This window comes from Panthera leo, chromosome C1, assembly GCF_018350215.1.
Source record: "Panthera leo isolate Ple1 chromosome C1, P.leo_Ple1_pat1.1, whole genome shotgun sequence".
NCBI classification, from domain to species: domain Eukaryota; kingdom Metazoa; phylum Chordata; class Mammalia; order Carnivora; family Felidae; genus Panthera; species Panthera leo.
The window spans coordinates 197,118,615-197,137,295 of record NC_056686.1 but is presented as its reverse complement, the minus strand read 5'-3'; the positions used below and the strand labels follow the sequence as shown (position 1 = coordinate 197,137,295).

At 34.9% G+C, this 18,681-nt stretch overlaps 1 protein-coding gene across 2 annotated transcripts in view; it reads right to left on the bottom strand.

The window, feature by feature from the left end:
• Nucleotides 1-18,681, bottom strand: part of SPAG16 (sperm associated antigen 16) — a 1,016,770-nt gene that overhangs the window by 847,792 nt on the left and 150,297 nt on the right. For both annotated transcript variants that reach the window (XM_042950045.1, XM_042950046.1), the window contains one exon: nucleotides 12,169-12,296. In XM_042950045.1, coding sequence (XP_042805979.1) covers nucleotides 12,169-12,296 — 128 coding nt within the window. The remainder of the gene's footprint in view (nucleotides 1-12,168; nucleotides 12,297-18,681) is intronic.

Genomic DNA, 18,681 nt, shown 5'->3' with positions numbered 1-18,681 from the left:
CCCGTATCTTTCTATAATAACACTGAATGTAAATGGATTAAATGCACCAACCAAAAGACATAGGGTATCAGAATGGATAAAAAAACAAGACCCATCTATTTGCTGTCTACAAGAGACTCATTTTAGACCTGAGGACACCCTTAGATTGAGAGTGAGGGGATGGAGAACTATTTATCATGCTCCTGGAAGCCAAAAGAAAGCTGGAGTAGCCATACTTATATCAGACAAACTAGACTTTAAATTAAAGACTGTAACAAGAGATGAAGAAAGGCATTATATAATAATTACAGGGTCTATCCATCAGGAAGAGCTAACAATTATAAATGTCTATGCGCCAAATACCGGAGCCCCCAAATATATAAAACAATTACTCATAAACATAAGCAACCTTATTGATAAGAATGTGGTAATTGCAGGGGACTTTAACACCCCACTTACAGAAATGGATAGATCATCTAGACACACGGTCAATAAAGAAACAAGGGCCCTGAATGATACATTGGATCAGATGGACTTGAAAGATATAGTTAGAACTCTGCATCCCAAAACAACAGAATATACTTTCTTCTCGAGTGCACATGGAACATTCTCCAAGATAGATCATATACTGGGTCACAAAACAGCCCTTCATAAGTTTACAAGAATTGAAATTATACCGTGCATACTTTCAGACCACAATGCTATGAAGCTTGAAATCAACCACAGGAAAAAGTCTGGAAAACCTCCAAAAGCATGGAGGTTAAAGAACACCCTACTAACGAATGAGTGGGTCAACCAGGCAATTAGAGAAGAAATTAAAAAATATATGGAAACAAACGAAAATGAAAATACAACAATCCAAACGCTTTGGGACGCAACGAAGGCAGTCCTGAGAGGAAAATACATTGCTATCCAGGCCTATCTCCAGAAACAAGAAAAATCCCAAATACAAAATCTAACAGCACACCTAAAGGAAATAGAAGCAGAACAGCAAAGGCAGCCTAAACCCAGCAGAAGAATAGAAATAATAAAGATCAGAGCAGAAATAAACAATATAGAATCTAAAAAAACTGTAGAGCAGATCAACGAAACCAAGAGTTGTTTTTTTGAAAAAATAAACAAAATTGACAAACCTCTAGCCAGGCTTCTCAAAAAGAAAAGGGAGATGACCCAAATAGATAAAATCATGAATGAAAATGGAATTATTACAACCAATCCCTCAGAGATACAAACAATTATCAGGGAATACTATGAAAAATTATATGCCAACAAATTGGACAACCTGGAAGAAATGGACAACTTCCTAAACACCCACACTCTTCCAACACTCAATCAGGAGGAAATAGAAAGCTTGAACAGACCCATAACCAGTGAAGAAATTGAATCGGTTATCAAAAATCTCCCAACAAATAAGAGTCCAGGACCAGATGGCTTCCCAGGGGAGTTCTACCAGACGTTTAAAGCAGAGATAATACCTATCCTTCTCAAGCTATTCCAACAAATAGAAAGGGAAGGAAAACTTCCAGACTCAGTCTATGAAGCCAGTATTACTTTGATTCCTAAACCAAACAGAGACCCAGGAAAAAAAGAGAACTACAGGCCAATATCCCTGATGAATATGGATGCAAAAATTCTCAATAAGATACTAGCAAATCGAATTCAACGGTATATAAAAAGAATTATTCACCATGATCAAGTGGGATTCATTCCTGGGATGCAGGGCTGGTTCAACATTCGCAAATCGATCAACGTGATACATCACATTAACAAAAAAAGAGAGAAGAACCATATGATCCTGTCAATCGATGCAGAAAAGGCATTTGACAAAATCCAGCACCCTTTCTTAATAAAAACCCTTGAGAAAGTCGGGATAGAAGGAACATACTTAAAGATCATAAAAGCCATTTATGAAAAGCCCACAGCTAACATCATCCTCAACAGGGAAAAACTGAGAGCTTTTTCCCTGAGATCAGGAACACGACACGGATGCCCACTCTCACCGCTGTTGTTTAACATAGTGCTGGAAGTTCTAGCATCAGCAATCAGACAACAAAAGGAAATCAAAGGCATCCAAATTGGCAAAGATGAAGTCAAGCTTTCGCTTTTTGCAGATGACATGATATTATACATGGAAAATCCGATAGACTCCACCAAAAGTCTGCTAGAACTGATACATGAATTCAGCAAAGTTGCAGGATACAAAATCAATGTACAGAAATCAGTTGCATTCTTATACACTAACAATGAAGCAACAGAAAGACAAATAAAGAAACTGATCCCATTCACAATTGCACCAAGAAGCATAAAATACCTAGGAATAAATCTAACTAAAGATGTAAAAGATCTGTATGCTGAAAACTATAGAAAGCTTATGCAGGTAATTGAAGAAGATATAAGGAAATGGAAAGACATTCCCTGCTCATCGATTGGAAGAATAAATATTGTCAAAATGTCAATACTACCCAAAGCTATCTACACATTCAATGCAATCCCAATCAAAATTGCACCAGCATTCTTCTCGAAACTAGAACAAGCAATCCTAAAATTCATATGGAACCACAAAAGGCCCCGAATAGCCAAAGTAATTTTGAAGAAGAAGACCAAAGCAGGAGGCATCACAATCCCAGACTTTAGCCTCTACTACAAAGCTGTCATCATCAAGACAGCATGGTATTGGCACAAAAACAGACACATAGACCAATGGAATAGAATAGAAACCCCAGAACTAGACCCACAAACGTATGGCCAACTCATCTTTGACAAAGCAGGAAAGAACATCCAATGGAAAAAAGACAGTCTCTTTAACAAATGGTGCTGGGAGAACTGGACAGCAACATGCAGAAGGTTGAAACTAGACCACTTTCTCACACCATTCACAAAAATAAACTCAAAATGGATAAAGGACCTGAATGTGAGACAGGAAACCACCAAACCTTAGAGGAGAAAGCAGGAAAAGACCTCTCTGACCTCAGCCGTAGCAATCTCTTACTCGACACATCCCCAAAGGCAAGGGAATTAAAAGCAAAAGTGAATTACTGGGACCTTATGAAGATAAAAAGCTTCTGCACAGCAAAGGAAACAACCAACAAAACTAAAAGGCAACCAACAGAATGGGAAAAGATATTTGCAAATGACATATCGGACAGAGGGCTAGTATCCAAAATCTATAAAGAGCTCACCAAACTCCACACCCGAAAAGCAAATAACCCAGTTAAGAAATGGGCAGAAAACATGAATAGACACTTCTCTAAAGAAGACATCCGGATGACCAACAGGCACATGAAAAGATGTTCAACGTCGCTCCTTATCAGGGAAATACAAATCAAAACCACACTCAGATATCACCTCACGCCAGAGTGGCCAAAATGAACAAATCAGGAGACTATAGATGCTGGAGAGGATGTGGAGAAACAGGAACCCTCTTGCACTGTTGGTGGGAATGCAAGTTGGTGCAGCCACTCTGGAAAGCAGTGTGGAGGTTCCTCAGAAAATTAAAAATAGACCTACCCTATGACCCAGCAATAGCACTGCTAGGAATTTATCCAAGGGATACAGGAGTACTGATGCATAGGGGCACTTGTACCCCAATGTTCATAGCAGCACTCTCAACAATAGCCAAATTATGGAAAGAGCCTAAATGTCCATCAACTGATGAAGGGATAAAGAAATTGTGGTTTATATACACAATGAAATACTACGTGGCAATGAGAAAGAATGAAATATGGCCTTTTGTAGCAACGTGGATGGAACTGGAGAGTGTGATGCTAAGTGAAATAAGCCATACAGAGAAAGACAGATATCATATGGTTTCACTCTTATGTGGATCCTGAGAAACTTAACAGAAACCCATGGGGGAGGGGAAGGAAAAAAAAAAAAAAAAAAAAGAGGTTAGAGTGGGAGAGAGCCAAAGCATAAGAGACTGTTAAAAACTGAGAACAAACTGAGGGTTGATGGGGGGTGGGAGGGAGGGTAGGGTGGGTGATGGGTATTGAGGAGGGCACCTTTTGGGATGAGCACTGGGTGTTGTATGGAAACCAATTTGACAATAAATTTCATATATTAAAAAAATAAATAAATAAAGATTTATTACAAAAGAAAAAAGAAGAAAAAAGTAGTAATGTAAAATGAATATGACAATTTCAACCTAGTCATGGCCATACAGAAAATTGCCAATAATGTTTAAGATTTAAACCTATCAGCACAAGCACTAATGTTTATAATCCATTCACCATGTAATTGTGAATAGCAAGAAAAAATAAATTATTAGATACCATCCCACATGCATCAACTTTACCATGTATTAAAGACAAGGTCTTCTCAAAGTTTAAGTGAGGCAACCCACCAAGCAATGGCAGAAATTGCTGGAACTACTGATTACTCATACTTCATCAAGTCTTACCACTTCTAATTATTTAAACTCAATTATGAGTATATATGTGAATATAATATAGTTTGAAATACTACTTTTTAAAAACAGATGTGTATATTATTGTGTATATATATATATATATATATATATATATATATATATATATATTCATTCTAAACCATCTTCCCTGACATTCTATATTACAAAGATTAACATTTGTTTTTAACTTTCACTTACCTTTCTGTTAAACAGCAGGTAATAGGCAATACCAGTATTTAGCTAAGCAAGAAAGTGAATTGGGAGATGGTTTCCAAATTTACTGGAATATTATTACTGAAATGCCATTTCATGGAAATTTCACTTGACTTATCATAAGAATACAATCCAGAAAAAGTTTTATGCAAAAACTAAATGATTTGTTTGCTCCAAAACCTAAAATTATGTGTGTCCTAAGGGAGACAAGCATAGTTTTATTTTTACCAACCTTAGTTAATTGGTGGGATTTTTATATATTTTTGGCACTACAAATAATTGCCATATATAATTATAATATGTCCAACAATTCCTTCTAGTAAGTCACTGTGGTTATTACCATGGATCTAGATAATTAAAACAGAATGAAAAACTGTTATAGCCCCACAAGGAGTCTTCTCTTGGAGTCTATGAAACGCTGGAATTTAAAATGCTTTGTGCATCATCTGTGACCAATGAAAAGACCTTTCCATAATTTTAGCTGTAAGCTGACCCAAAAAACAAATCAGAACACCTTCTGGAAGATGACAGCTGGTCAACAAATCCAAAGTGTCTGCACAAAGTTAGTTTAAGCTAAGGACAGTTACATGCAAGGGCACTGAAGACAATCTGAAATAAATTGAAAATCTAATCTCCTAATTAGATGATGTATTTATTCATGGAACACACCCAAAAAGATAAACAGGTCATTAAAATGTATGTTTACATTTACTGTAAATTCATGTACCTTTTCCTTCTTAAAAATTAATGGCATAAATATTATCATTATTTAATGGAAGCTAACTGAATACCTTATTATGTTGATAGCAAATCATAAAACCAGCAGAATATATCCTCATGGTATAAAGTGTTTAAAATTATTCTGTACACTAGTTATAAGTAATGATTACACACATTTTTATCTGTATGTAATGATTATCCTCCTAAGGAGAATTGTCTTGAAACTTCAAGAAACTGCAAGTTCTTTGCTTATTTGTTTGGAGAATATAAACATTATAACAATTACAAATATCAATTAAACTTATTATAAATATGTATTATAAAATACCAGTTAAATGTATAGTTATACGAATGATTTAATGGTTAATTTGAAAACTCACATTTTAAAAGATAACTAGCAGTTTCTTACAAACACATATAATTTATAGCCAAAACAATAAGAGAAATTAAGCTTTATATTGACCCATGTTGAAAAATTACATTTCTAAATGCCCTTTTTCTTTTCTGCATTAAAAGCAACTTAGTCACTTTATCTTTATTTCCACAGAAGTGCATGTAATAGTACTGACATGGACCTAACCACTCGCCAGGTGGCACACACAGTTGTGATTGTGTTCACAGCATGCTCTAAGGGCCCCATACAAATCTAAGCCTGCTTGGAAGTTTAATAGGCATCCCAAACATAACATGCCCAGCTCCATATTCCAAACCTTCCCCTCCCTTAGCTTCTCCCATAAAAATTAATAGTCACTGTATCTTCATTGGCTCTGATAAAAACCCTGGGACTCATTTTTAAATCCTCTCTTTCACCCCATATCCAGCTTATCAAAAAATACTATAGACTCTCATCAAAAAATAAAAATCTTACCATTTAGCCTCTATCCCATTGCATGCTGGCCCAGAATATCTTTACACATCTCTTGGATTATTGAAATTAGTTCCTAACCAGTCTGCCATCTTCTATCTACCCTTAACCCCTCTGACAGTCTAATTTCCACACAGAAGTCACAGAGATCTTATGTAAATCAAATCAGGTAATTCTCAAAATCCTCCAACAGTTTTCTAGCATTCTTGGAACAAAATTCAATGTCCTCTTTACTACTATCTAGAAGGCCCTAAAGTCACACCCTTTTTGGTCCCCAAGTACCTAACTTTATTTTCTCCTCTTCTCTCTAAGCTCACCTACTTTATTTATCCTGGATTCCTTGCTGAAACATTTTGGAGATGTTCTCTTCTTAAGGGTTTTGCATTTGCTGTTCCTCCAGCTCTAATTCTCGTCCTTAATTCTCCATGTGTCTCACTTCCTCAGCTACTTCAAGTTTTTGTTATAGATCACCTTCTCAGAACAGTCCTGGATTTTCTCTTTAAACCTGAAGCCACCCTGCACTCCATTTTCCTATGCCCTGCTTTATGTTTTTCTCTAGCACTTATGGCCAACAAATATATTGTAGTATAGATGTGTTCATTATTGGTTTATTACCTGTTCCTTACAACAAATTTAAGGCCCTGGGAACAGATTTCTGTGTATTTAGTTAACTGCCCAGAATAGTGACTGACAAATGCTCAATAATTTTTTTCTTAAATGAATGAGTAAATATTAAAGTACCATCAATCTTTTAAAATTTGATTTCATTCATTTTACATAGCCTAACTCATTTATTTTCATAGAAATATAGTGCATTTGTCAGGGCAATGAAAGCAGTACCACAGAAAAAGCTTGAGAAAGGTCAGGAACTCACCAAGCAACAGATGACTCAAGAACACACACTCCTTCTAGCATGTGGCTCACCACTTTCAAAGTCTTTTGATTTCAACTAGGAAAATGAGGATGGACAGAGTATACAATACCAATGGAAGCCTAAGGGGTTGGACCTGAAAGTGGTGTACACTGGGTTTGGTCAGAATTAGTAGCACAGAGCTTCCATATAACCTTCCATATTCCATATAATCTCCCAACGGGCCCAAGGAAGAGAAAACTGGGTTGGTGAGCATCTAGCCAGGCTCTCCCACACATAAACTAGGAAAACACTAACGTTCTTTTTTTTTTTTTTTTTTACTTTTATAAAATACTTTAAAATTTATGCTGCATACCTATGGAGAACCATGACAGAAATTAAGTAGAATGATGGGATTGTACATGACCGGAGGAGTAGGAGTGAAATATTAGCTACATTTTTCAACAGCTGCTTCTCCGAGTAGGTGATATTTGAGCTGAGATATTAGAGATGAGAAAGCCAGACATGCAAAAATTAGAGATGCAACAACACAAGCAGAAAGAAGAGCTAGTATAAAAGCCCTGGGAAAGTATAAACTGTGGTATGTTTGCAAATAGTAGTGAGAAGACTGAAGTAGCTGAGGGTACTGGGGAGGGGATGTGAGGGAGCGAATGGCCCAAGAGGCAGGTAGGAGACAACTTGTAGAGCCTGATATGCCACAGTAGCAAGTTTACACTGTAAAACAAGGGGAAGACGTTATTGTATTTAAAGAAGGGAATTTTGTGATCTGACTTACATTTTTAAAAGATCTGTCTGGTTACTGTGAAGTGAGCGAATTATTATAAGGTAAGGTAGGGTGAATTAGTAAGCTTTTGCAATAGCACAGACTTGGAAAAATGTAAATGTATTCTGGAGGAAGCACCTATCAGACTCACTGGTAGAGCTAATGGTGGGAACCGAAGGGTGAGAGAATGAGGAATCCCAATGACTCCTAGGCCTTTAGCTTGAGTAAATTCACATACGTTCACATTTTGCTTTTACAAAAATAAGGAAGGTCAGAAGGCCACGTTTTCTGGCAGGAAAAAAAGAGATTCCTTTCTGGGCGTGACAATTTGGAAAAATCTATTAGATACCCAAGCTCAGGAGAGAAGTCAATGGTAGAGATATCAGCATGGGAATTATCAACACATGGAGAGTACTTATAACCTGAGGATGGGAGAGGCCACCTGGAGAAGTGTATTAATGAGAAGAAGAAGCTGTGCGCTGAGCCAGGGAGGAGTATGGGGAGGTGGAGTCTATCAACTGGAACTCTGGCAGAAGAGAACAGCCTCCTGAAGACGCTGAGCAGGACAGCTTGGGACTCAGCAGGAAAACGAGGGCCATAGAAATAATGAGTCAGGAGAGTAAAAGCAGGCGTGGCAGGTTGTAGTGACCGAATCTGAGAGGTAAAGAAGATGAGAACAGGTAAGTGGCACCGGCAGTGGGCACCAAAGGAGCAAATGACTGACAAAAGTAGTTTCAGAGGAGAGGAAAGAAAGGAAACTGAAGGGGAGAATACAAAAAGAACAAGTAGAGGCTGTTAGTTCCATCAGCACTTCTGCCAACCATTTTGATGAAAATGAGCCAGAGCAGCTTCTGAGGAAAGAGCATAGGTGCAGTAGGGGGTTGTCAGGTCAAGGGAAAAAAAAGTGTTTTTAACTAATGGGAGTTACTTAAGGATATTTTCTAGGTTGATAGGAATTATCCTGTGAGAGTAGAAAAAAAGACATCTACCTAAATCACAACTTAAAAACTCTTAACTAATCTGATTTAAAATCCTGGTTCTTCGACCTATGAAATTGCACTCTATAAAAATGCAAATTAGTAAGACATTAAGAATCTTTAAATTATCTGGAATTAATATGCATTTATTTTATTTTGACCTTGTTAGAAAAACATAGTAAAAATAAATTTTAATCTTGTTTTTCCAGGGAAAGAACATATACTTAACAAATTCTGCACTTAAGCACAATCTAATTAATTATTTTAATATTTAAGTTTAAAGCAATTATTAGGGGGAAAATGATATTGATCAAACTCATAGGTTATATAGTTGTATGTTACTGGCAAACTTGTATGCCTTATTGTAAATACAGACACTATTTCCTCAGCATTTTTCTTTAAAATAATGCATGGCTTCTTCACTGTCTAGAGGTTTGCTTTTGGGTTAACCAGACCCGATACAAATTCTTTCTCTGTGATTCTCAAGATCTCTGAGCTGTGTATGTGTGTGAGAGAGAGAGAAATAGGGAAGATAATAAATTCCCTATAGAAACATGAAGGTCAAACATAGAGTGTATAAAGCAAAGCAGCTGAATCCTGGCATTTATAGATGCTTATTGTTATTACTGATATTCTTTTATTATTATTATTATTATTATTATTATTTATTATTATTATTATTATTTTGATAAAGTTAAGGAACCTATACACCACAGAGGAAGAGCTTAATTTCCATTGATGGTAACTGACAAACAAAAATAAATAAACAGAAATTTATAAAAAAAAGCCTTTTCCTTATTCCTTAAAGAAATATATATATGAGTCAATAAACATTATATTAAAGAATCATAAAGTACGAAACCTTTGAGTGTGTATGTGGGGTCAGGAAGAGAGTGATTTGGTTTTAAAATTAAGAATAGAGAATATGAAATTGCTTGAGCAATACAGAAAACTTACAATTTAATTTTATACTATGGTTAGTTAAGGGTTCGTGGTATAGAATGAGAATATAAAGAGGTAGAGTAAAATAAGTGGGGAGAGAAATAAGCGCGTGACAATGAAGAAATGGTGGTATGAAGAAGTAGCAACCAAGACAAATTGGAAATGAGTAAGACAGGCAACAAAAGGCTCAGGTAAATGAGTTGTCCCAAAGTCACAGCTTAATCTTCCTTTGAGGCATGTTACTCTAGAAAATTAGTGATTATTCTATTAGTGATTGATTGGTTTTTGTTTTTTGTTTTTGTTTTTGTTTTTTTTAACTGCCTAACTTATAATGTTAGAATCTTCTTTCCTAATGAGCTAACTAGTGAAGATGGTGACAGAGAAATTATTCCCTGGGTTGCAGTAGTAGTTACCAGGGCAGCTGTTTTTCCAAAGGCTGGAAATAAATCAAGCTGAAATACAGATTTTGTCTTTTACTAAAAGTTAAATATTTACCTCATTATCTTCTCTTCATTTTCATTTAATCGAAACTTTTCCCTTAACATCCACTTAATGATTGGATTGACCAGCATTTCTCATTTTCTCTGTAAACTATGCTGGTTGTGTTCACTGTGCCTCGACTACTCAGAGCTCTCAGACCACACCCAAGCAGACCAGCACAGGATACTCTCACCAGCTAACAGCCATGATTACAAAGAGTTCAAAGGAGTATTTTACTAACCCTCCTTATAAGTCAGTTGTGTTTACTATTGTAAATGTAATTAAAAGACTAATCAAGGTGATGAAATATGAATGTGATAAATATGCTGTCAATGAAAATTAAATTAATACTATGGAAAGGTAAGAGGATCATCTTCTGCGTGTCTGAAGTTTTTGTTGCAGATTAAGGAAATAACAAAATTGAAACTGTAAGTGATACATTATTGGTATAGCTTATGGAAGAGTGTAAAATTCCAATCAACAGTCAAAGAAAAAGTCATGGCCTTCTTGTTTTCACTCTTATGTGGATCCTGAGAAACTTAACAGAAACCCATGGGGGACAGGAAGGAAAAAAAAAAAGAGAGAGAGAGAGAGAGGTTAGAGTGGGAGAGAGCCAAAGCATAAGAGATTCAAAAAATGAGAACAAACTGAGGGCTGATGGGAGGATGGAGGGTAGGTGATGGGTATTGAAGAGGGCATCTTTTGGGATGAGCACTGGGTGTGGTATGGAAACCAATTTGACAATAAATTTCATATATTAAAAAAAAAAGAAAAAGTCATGGCCTTACATCAAAAGACTGGCATGTGAATGCAAATGCACTATTTTAAGACAAAATACAATACATACTTCAGGTTGAATGTATCATTTTTATGGTTCCCTTTACAAACAGACTTTTTCAGTTCAGTAACTTACTGAAGTTTTGCTCAGAGTAGGTAAGATCATATCTGCTGTGCCCTTAAGTAAGATATCAAAGATAATAAATATTCTTGCTACATGGAAGTAATCAAACAAGTAGGGTTTAGAAAATAAATAACATATCCAGTCAGTGGGAGCAGAGAAAAGTTTGCAAATGAAAAAAAAAAGTACTCACCACAGGTAAATGCATGTAAGTTATCGGAGTTGTTAACATCTTATTTTGAGACATTTTTCCTCATTAAATATAACAGGAACAATTATATAATGTTTGCCATACATTTTTTACAAGCCTAAAATTTCCTGAAGATTGATGACATAAATTTGGCAATATATGAACAAATGTAACAAAAGAATATAACTTACCTAAACCATAATCCAAGTGATATATCCATGATCACATCCTAAAAGCTTACCACTTACTAAACTTTTAATAACCACCACAGAACTATATCATAGAACGTATGTATATGCATATTGCCCATGTTAATATTTATCTTGAAAACTGAATACCAGTGTAAATTTTTAAGATATAAAATAGGTATGAATATAAATATGCAGATTCAGAAAAGAATGCATTTAATAAATACCAATAAGTTTTGTCTTTCAACTGATAGGATTGTGGTTCACAAAACTAGTCCTCAAAACAAAATAAATGATTTGTTAATGAGGAAAAAACATACATTGATAATAAGTAAATAATCAAATGAAATCCTTAGTTGCTGAGATCCCATATTTAGAAGAAATCCTACAAACATCTCTAGAAATTAGTTGTGCTTTCTTTTAACCCTGAACTACAACCTCTACAATAAACATACACAATAGTGCACTTAGTCTGTACTGCCACCAAGTGCCTAAAGCAATTAATTTTAAGTTTCTTGCAGCAGCTATAAGCAGATTCTTTTGCTGTTATGAGTAGCAATTTGGAAACAGGCTAAGAGCAAATCACTTCAACCATGAATGGCTATAAGAGCAACACAATTTAGACATGACAACAAAATCTCAAAGGCATTAATAAAAAACATCAAGAATCCTACCAGCTCACTGGAAGTTCATGAAGTCTAAAAATGTTATTCAGCTTGTAGTCAACCTTTGCTGGACAAATATTTTCTTTATATAAACACAGGTTTGGATTTGGTTGCATATCTGTGGGAAATTCTGAATCCTAGATAAAAAAGAAAAAGCAAGAGCTATGTGCAAAATAGGCATATCACTGTACACACTGATACAGTCTTATTTAATATTCTATCTTATTTAATATTAAATTATAAATATTACCAGTATATTCCCTCAGGACTTACCATAAGTCCTTAATTTCCTATTTTAGTTTGAGAAAACATGCAAAAAAGATAAAATGTTAAATAACGCACATATCTATTTATATAAGTTTAAACCGCATGCTACATGGTAAAAATTATTTTAAAACACACCACTATTACAGTGAAGCACAATATAGCACTTTCTTATATTATTGGTCAACTGTCCTTTTTCAGAAAGTTTCCATCCCCAGCAGTAATGTCAGCAAAATCTGTGATTATTCTTATACTCCTTTTGTCCTCTATAAATGGTAAACCAAAAACATTTTTAATTGGGAAACAACATACGTATGTTATTTGATTAATCATGGTATTCTTCTTTAAACCTGAGGACACAGGGCTAATTTAAAGGCACTTACTAAAAGATTTCCGTCTTAATCACTTTAAATCTCACATACATTAGAATCCACATCTGCCAAGCAAATTGTAACTGGAGATCAAAGATCATTTTTAGTCCATGAGAAAGTAATCTCTCCTCAGCAGAAGGAGGATATACTATGAACAGGCACTTTTTATTTTAATTTGTTTAGTTTTTTTTTTTTTTTATTTTTGAGAGAGAGGGAGACACAGAATCCCAAAGCAGGCTCCAGACTCTGAGCTGTCAGCATACAGCCCAACACGGGGCTTGAACTCATGAACCATGAGATCATGACTTGAGCCAAACTCGGACGCTTAACCGACTAAGTCACTCAGGCACCCCAGCACAGGCACTTAATTAACATGGATGCATTAATTGCTCAATTCCACAGGGAAAAAAAAAAAAAAGGAAGTAATCAATCCACTTACACTTAATGCTTTAAAATTACCTTTAGAGGGGCGCCTGAGTGGCTCAGTCGGTTGAGCATCTGACTTCAGCTCAGGTCACAATCTCACGGTTCGTGAGTTTGAGCCCCGAGTCAGGCTCTGGGCTGATGGCTCAGAGCCTGGAGCCTGCTTCCGATTCTGTGTCTCCCTCTCTCTCTGCCCCTCCCCCATTCATGCTCTATCTCTCTCTGTCTCAAAAATAAATAAACATTAAAAAAAAAAATTTTTTTTAAATAAAATTACCTTTAGAGAGGGAGGTATATCATTTGTGTACTCACTCATTTATTCCAAAAATATCTGTCAGTGCTACTTTAGGCATAGAGCAGGCATACTTAGGCATAAGGAATCCACTAATGAACAAAGATAAGAAGTCTTGCCCTTGTGGAGGTTACATTGGAGTTGGAAAATGATAAAAACCAACTTTCATAAAGAAGAATTTTTCTGATAAACAAATAATATCCATTCACATAGAAATATCATGCATTCAGGGGCTGGGTGGCTCAGTCAGTTATGTGTCCAACTCTTGATTTCATCTTAGGTCATAATCTCATGGTTCTTGAGATCAAGCCCTGTGTTGGGCACTGTGCTAAGAGTGCGGAGTCTGCTTGGGATTGTTTTTCTGCTACTACTCTCCAGCTCACGCATGTGCACTCTCTCTCAAAATAAATGAATAAACTAAAAAAAAGAAAAGACAAGAGATATCATGCATTCCATATACTACCAAGAAAAAAGGAAAGGATATCTTATTCTCACCATACAAATATAATTGCTATTAGCACTTTGATGTAATAATTTGTCTCTAATTTTTTACAAAATTGAGACCATGCTCTATTATCCACCCTCCATTTTTCATTTAACATTATACCACTGCATTTTCTAGTCTATTCTGAAAGTACCATATTGTTTTTAACATTTAACTATTTTTATTTTCCTTACATTATCAGTGCCATGAACAGCTTTCTGTCTATAAATCTGCATTTCACTGATTATATCCTTAAAGTGTAAATAAATAATTCAAATAAAATAAATACTTAACAAAAAACATGATACCTCTTCATAGACTGCTTTTCAGAAACGTTATATGAATTTATATGCTGCCTGTCATATAATACTGTGTGCAATTCACCGCAACTTTGTTAATGCTATACACACATATATACACATACTTCCTCACGTTTAAAATAATACATTCGGTAAGATACTTCTTTGACTAATATTTATCATTGAGCATCTATTACATGACAGGCACTAGTTTTAGCTCTTATGTCATTGGACAAAATAGACAAAACCCCCTTCCTTGTGGAGATTACACTCTAGCGTGAGGACACCAAATAATAAACATGTAAACTATATTATATCTATATGCTAAAAAGTCTAAGGGAAAATTGTTGTTAATTCATATTTTAAAAAACTATTTTATTGACATTTCTTAAATTAATTGATTAGGTTTAAGTTTTGGGTTTCTTATTTCTTGCTTTACTTGTTTTTTTTCTGAACTGTATGTTTATGTCTTTTGCCCATTTTTCTATTGTTATGATAATTCATTTTAATAATGTTGCTTGGGTTTGAAATGGACGCAGGATAAATTATTATGCTAGAAAATATGGCAAAGTGAATCAGAATCCAGTCTTATATAATTTTTTGACTCCATGGAAAATCTAGAACCATAAACTTATTATCTGCAGCAATTTTTACAAGCAATCATTATTTTTAAACCAATCATTATATAAAACTAATACAATGAGACATTTAATAAAACCTAATCAACTAGGCTTAATAAAAACCAAATCAGCTACATCCTATTTGGTGTAGCTGAAAAGAATACAGGAAAATATAATAATACCTGAACAAGTATTTAAAAGAAAATTTATAAGAGTAGTAAAGGCCTAGAAACAGCAATCCTATCTAAACATAAATGCACTTGCAGAGGCAAAATGTAAGAACCCTTCTATTGCCCAGCATGTAAACCGAAATATTCCAGGAAACAAAAGCAAATAAATGGGCAGGCAGGACCAGTGAGGCAAATGCAGGATTCATAAATAAGGACTATGCATAGAGAACAGAGGGAATAAAATAAATTTTAAAACTGTTCTTTCAAATGACATAACCATTATTATTTCTTTGTATCGACAAAGTACAACTGCAGGGCACAGCTAAGCTCTCAATAATATACTTTGATAGGTCAGCAGTTCTTTTACTCTGCCCACCCTTTGAAATCATCAGGCAGCTTTTTAAAAATACAAATTCTACTGGATCCCACCCCAGACCAATTAAGTAATAATTTCCAAAGGTAAGGCTCTGACATTGGTATTTATTTTAAATTTCCCCATGTGAAATAAATGTCAGGATTGAAAATCCTGGCTTTCCCTAGCGATTCAGTTCCACTACATACTAGCATGAGAATTTAGTCAAGCTATTTAACAAACTTTTTAGGATGCATTTTTCCTTCAGTAAACTACAATCAAAATTACACCTGATTAATAGGCTGCTGTGAGTAGTAAGTGAGATAATCTCTGTAAAGCAGTAAATCACATGCTTGGTACCTAATAAATCCTTAATAATAATTAGCTATTTCTATGGATATTTATATTGCTGCAATTAGTGGCACATTTTAATTTCAACTGCTTAGTAATTTCATTATGAATTATGTCATACTCTATTTATAATAAAATATTTTATATTACTCAAATTTCAGGTTTAATATTCTCCTGGGATATAGATTGAAGTGGATAGTAATATGATCTCACCTGTCAGAATCCTAGTCCTACATCTAGTTAACTGTTGGTTACCTCTATTTGTCCCAGCTTCAATAATAAAAGGAATTCTTGCTTCACTGGCCAGCCAGTCGGAATCAAATACAGTCTTGCTGCTTGTATTCAAAGGATGAAAAACCTGATGGGTAACTGTGGGGAAATGGGTTCTACATACATAAATGGATTAGAAAAAAATCTTAGGGCAGAAAGTCGCCACCATGGGCGAAAGTGCCCAAGGTTAGCTCGCGAGATACTGTAACGGGATCACGAGTAAATTGTTAGATAACCTGAAGGAAATTACTTTCCATCTGATGCCAATATACTCTACTTGCCCCCAGACCCTTTGCTTCTTATACACACAGGTTAATGATTAGTGTCTGATTGTTTTCTCCACGTTCACATGTGTAAGATCTTATTTTCTTCACGTTCACTACGTGGGTAATATCTTTTGTTTTCGTCATGTTCATCACATGGGTAATATCTTGTGAGCTCAATAAATATAGAGACAAAACCGCTGTTTGGGGCTCTTGTCTCTTCCTGGACATTAGCCTCTCTTGTATTCAATTCTGCATCTGCTCTCTTGCTTGAAAAGAAGAAACTCCAGACTCAGAGTCTTCAACAGGTAACTCTTCCTCTGTTTTGGTGATGTATCAATTAGGCATCCCCTTTATCTATCCTTATTAGGAAGCCAAACTATCTATTTGGCCTCATTTCACAGAGTGTCTTAGGTACTTAGGCTTTTTCCAGGTCCTGTATCTATGCCATTCAACTCATGTCTGCTTCTCTATCTTGTTCTTTGCTTTCCGTTGACCTGACATTCAAGGGAATTACTCAGACCAATTTTGAACCTGAAGTTCAAGATTATTCACTAAAGCATTCACTCAACATTTGAATGTTTATTCTGTATGGTACTATGTTACTTACCTTACTTAACAGTAAGGTACCTTACTTAACAGGTACTATGTTAATTACCATACCAAAAAACAAGTGGAAGACACTCCTTCCATTGAAGGACTCACAGTCTCATGAAGGAACAGTATAAATGAAAAACTACATCATTGAGAAAACCTAGAGTAGAAACATGCAGAAGATATTAATGTGAAAAAATAAGGAGTAAATCTATTGGAATGAAGTAGATATACAATTGGGCAAATTGGAAATATCTACTGAAATAAAAACTGACTTGTTTTTTCTAGTGGTTCCACTGCTAGGCATTGGCCTTATGGATATTTTCACAAAAGTTTCCCAAATTACATATGTAAGTTTTCTATTTTTTAATTTAATTTTGTGGTTTCTGTCTTGTTTTCTAATCTGTAGTATTTCTTACAATATTGGGTATTTAAAACCATCTAATTGTGTATTCGTATACTGATTTAATATATTAGTTTTAATCACAGTACAATTCTTGTATACTACATAAAATAGAATGAGGTATTTGCAGAACTTATATAACCCTAGTGTACCAGTATGGCCTTGTTGATTGTTATAATATCAAAAAAATATTCATACTACTTGGAAAACAGCTGATACCCTGAGCATGTCTTCCATGTTCCTCTCTACCACTGACCCTAGCCCCTACTTTGGGTACTAACCCTTGTTCCCAATTTATTCACCATCATGCTCTAATTAAAGTAATTTCTAGCACACCTGGGCCTCCAGGACCTTTCTCCCATCCCACATCCAGCATCTATTCTGATTGGTCAATGCCCATGTTATAATGATTGTTAACTATTTTGAATATCACTTAGAATGTTTACGTATTTATAGAGAATAAGCTCTGTGATATATTATTTTTTTAAGCTCTGTGATATATTATTAACTTAAAAAAGAAATTTACAGAATAGCATATAAATAAAATCATCCCATTTTTATAAAGTAAAAAAGATCTACATTGGTAAGCACTGATGTATATATGACACATTTTTAGAGAGAGAAACTTAACAACAGTCAACAAATGGATATCAAAACAAAGAAGAGAATTATTTACCTTTAATTTTATCTTTATTTACTGTTTGAATATTTTACCATGAACATGTATTGTTTTTTTCTTAAATTTTAAAATATAGAAATCTATATAAGGAAATCAGTCCTACGTATATGAAATACTCTTTAATTTGTACCTAGTATTTTCAAACCAGCACTTAACTGGATATGATTTAGTTAAAAACCCAGATTTAAATGACTAAATAAATCAAGTTTGGTAGGTGTAGCAGAGGCTATTGAAAGCTCTTCTGCATTTCTCTGCCTCCCTTGCAGTTAAACAGAGTTAAAGTGATTGGATTTTGAAACAGGATATAAGTAGAAATGATGTAAGCCACTTCCAGTCCTAGCCTTGAAACATCCTGATGTAGTGCACCATTTTTCTTTTCCTGTCACAATGACTTTGGAGAATTATGTAGATGACAGATGGTGTAGATGACAGATAGCTGCCCACATCCCAGAGTCACTGAATGGAGGAGAGTCACACATAGTCACACCATCCACAAGTTACAAATGAACCTTTCTTGAGACAGGACTATAGATTTTCATCTCTCTTGCAGCAGCAGCTAATGTTGTTTACACTGACCAATATAGTTGGGGAATGATTATGATTAATTATTGGCCACTTACATTAATTTTTAAAAATTTAAAGGTAAAGGATGAATGTTTTAAGATAGATACTGGATTAAATAAATGC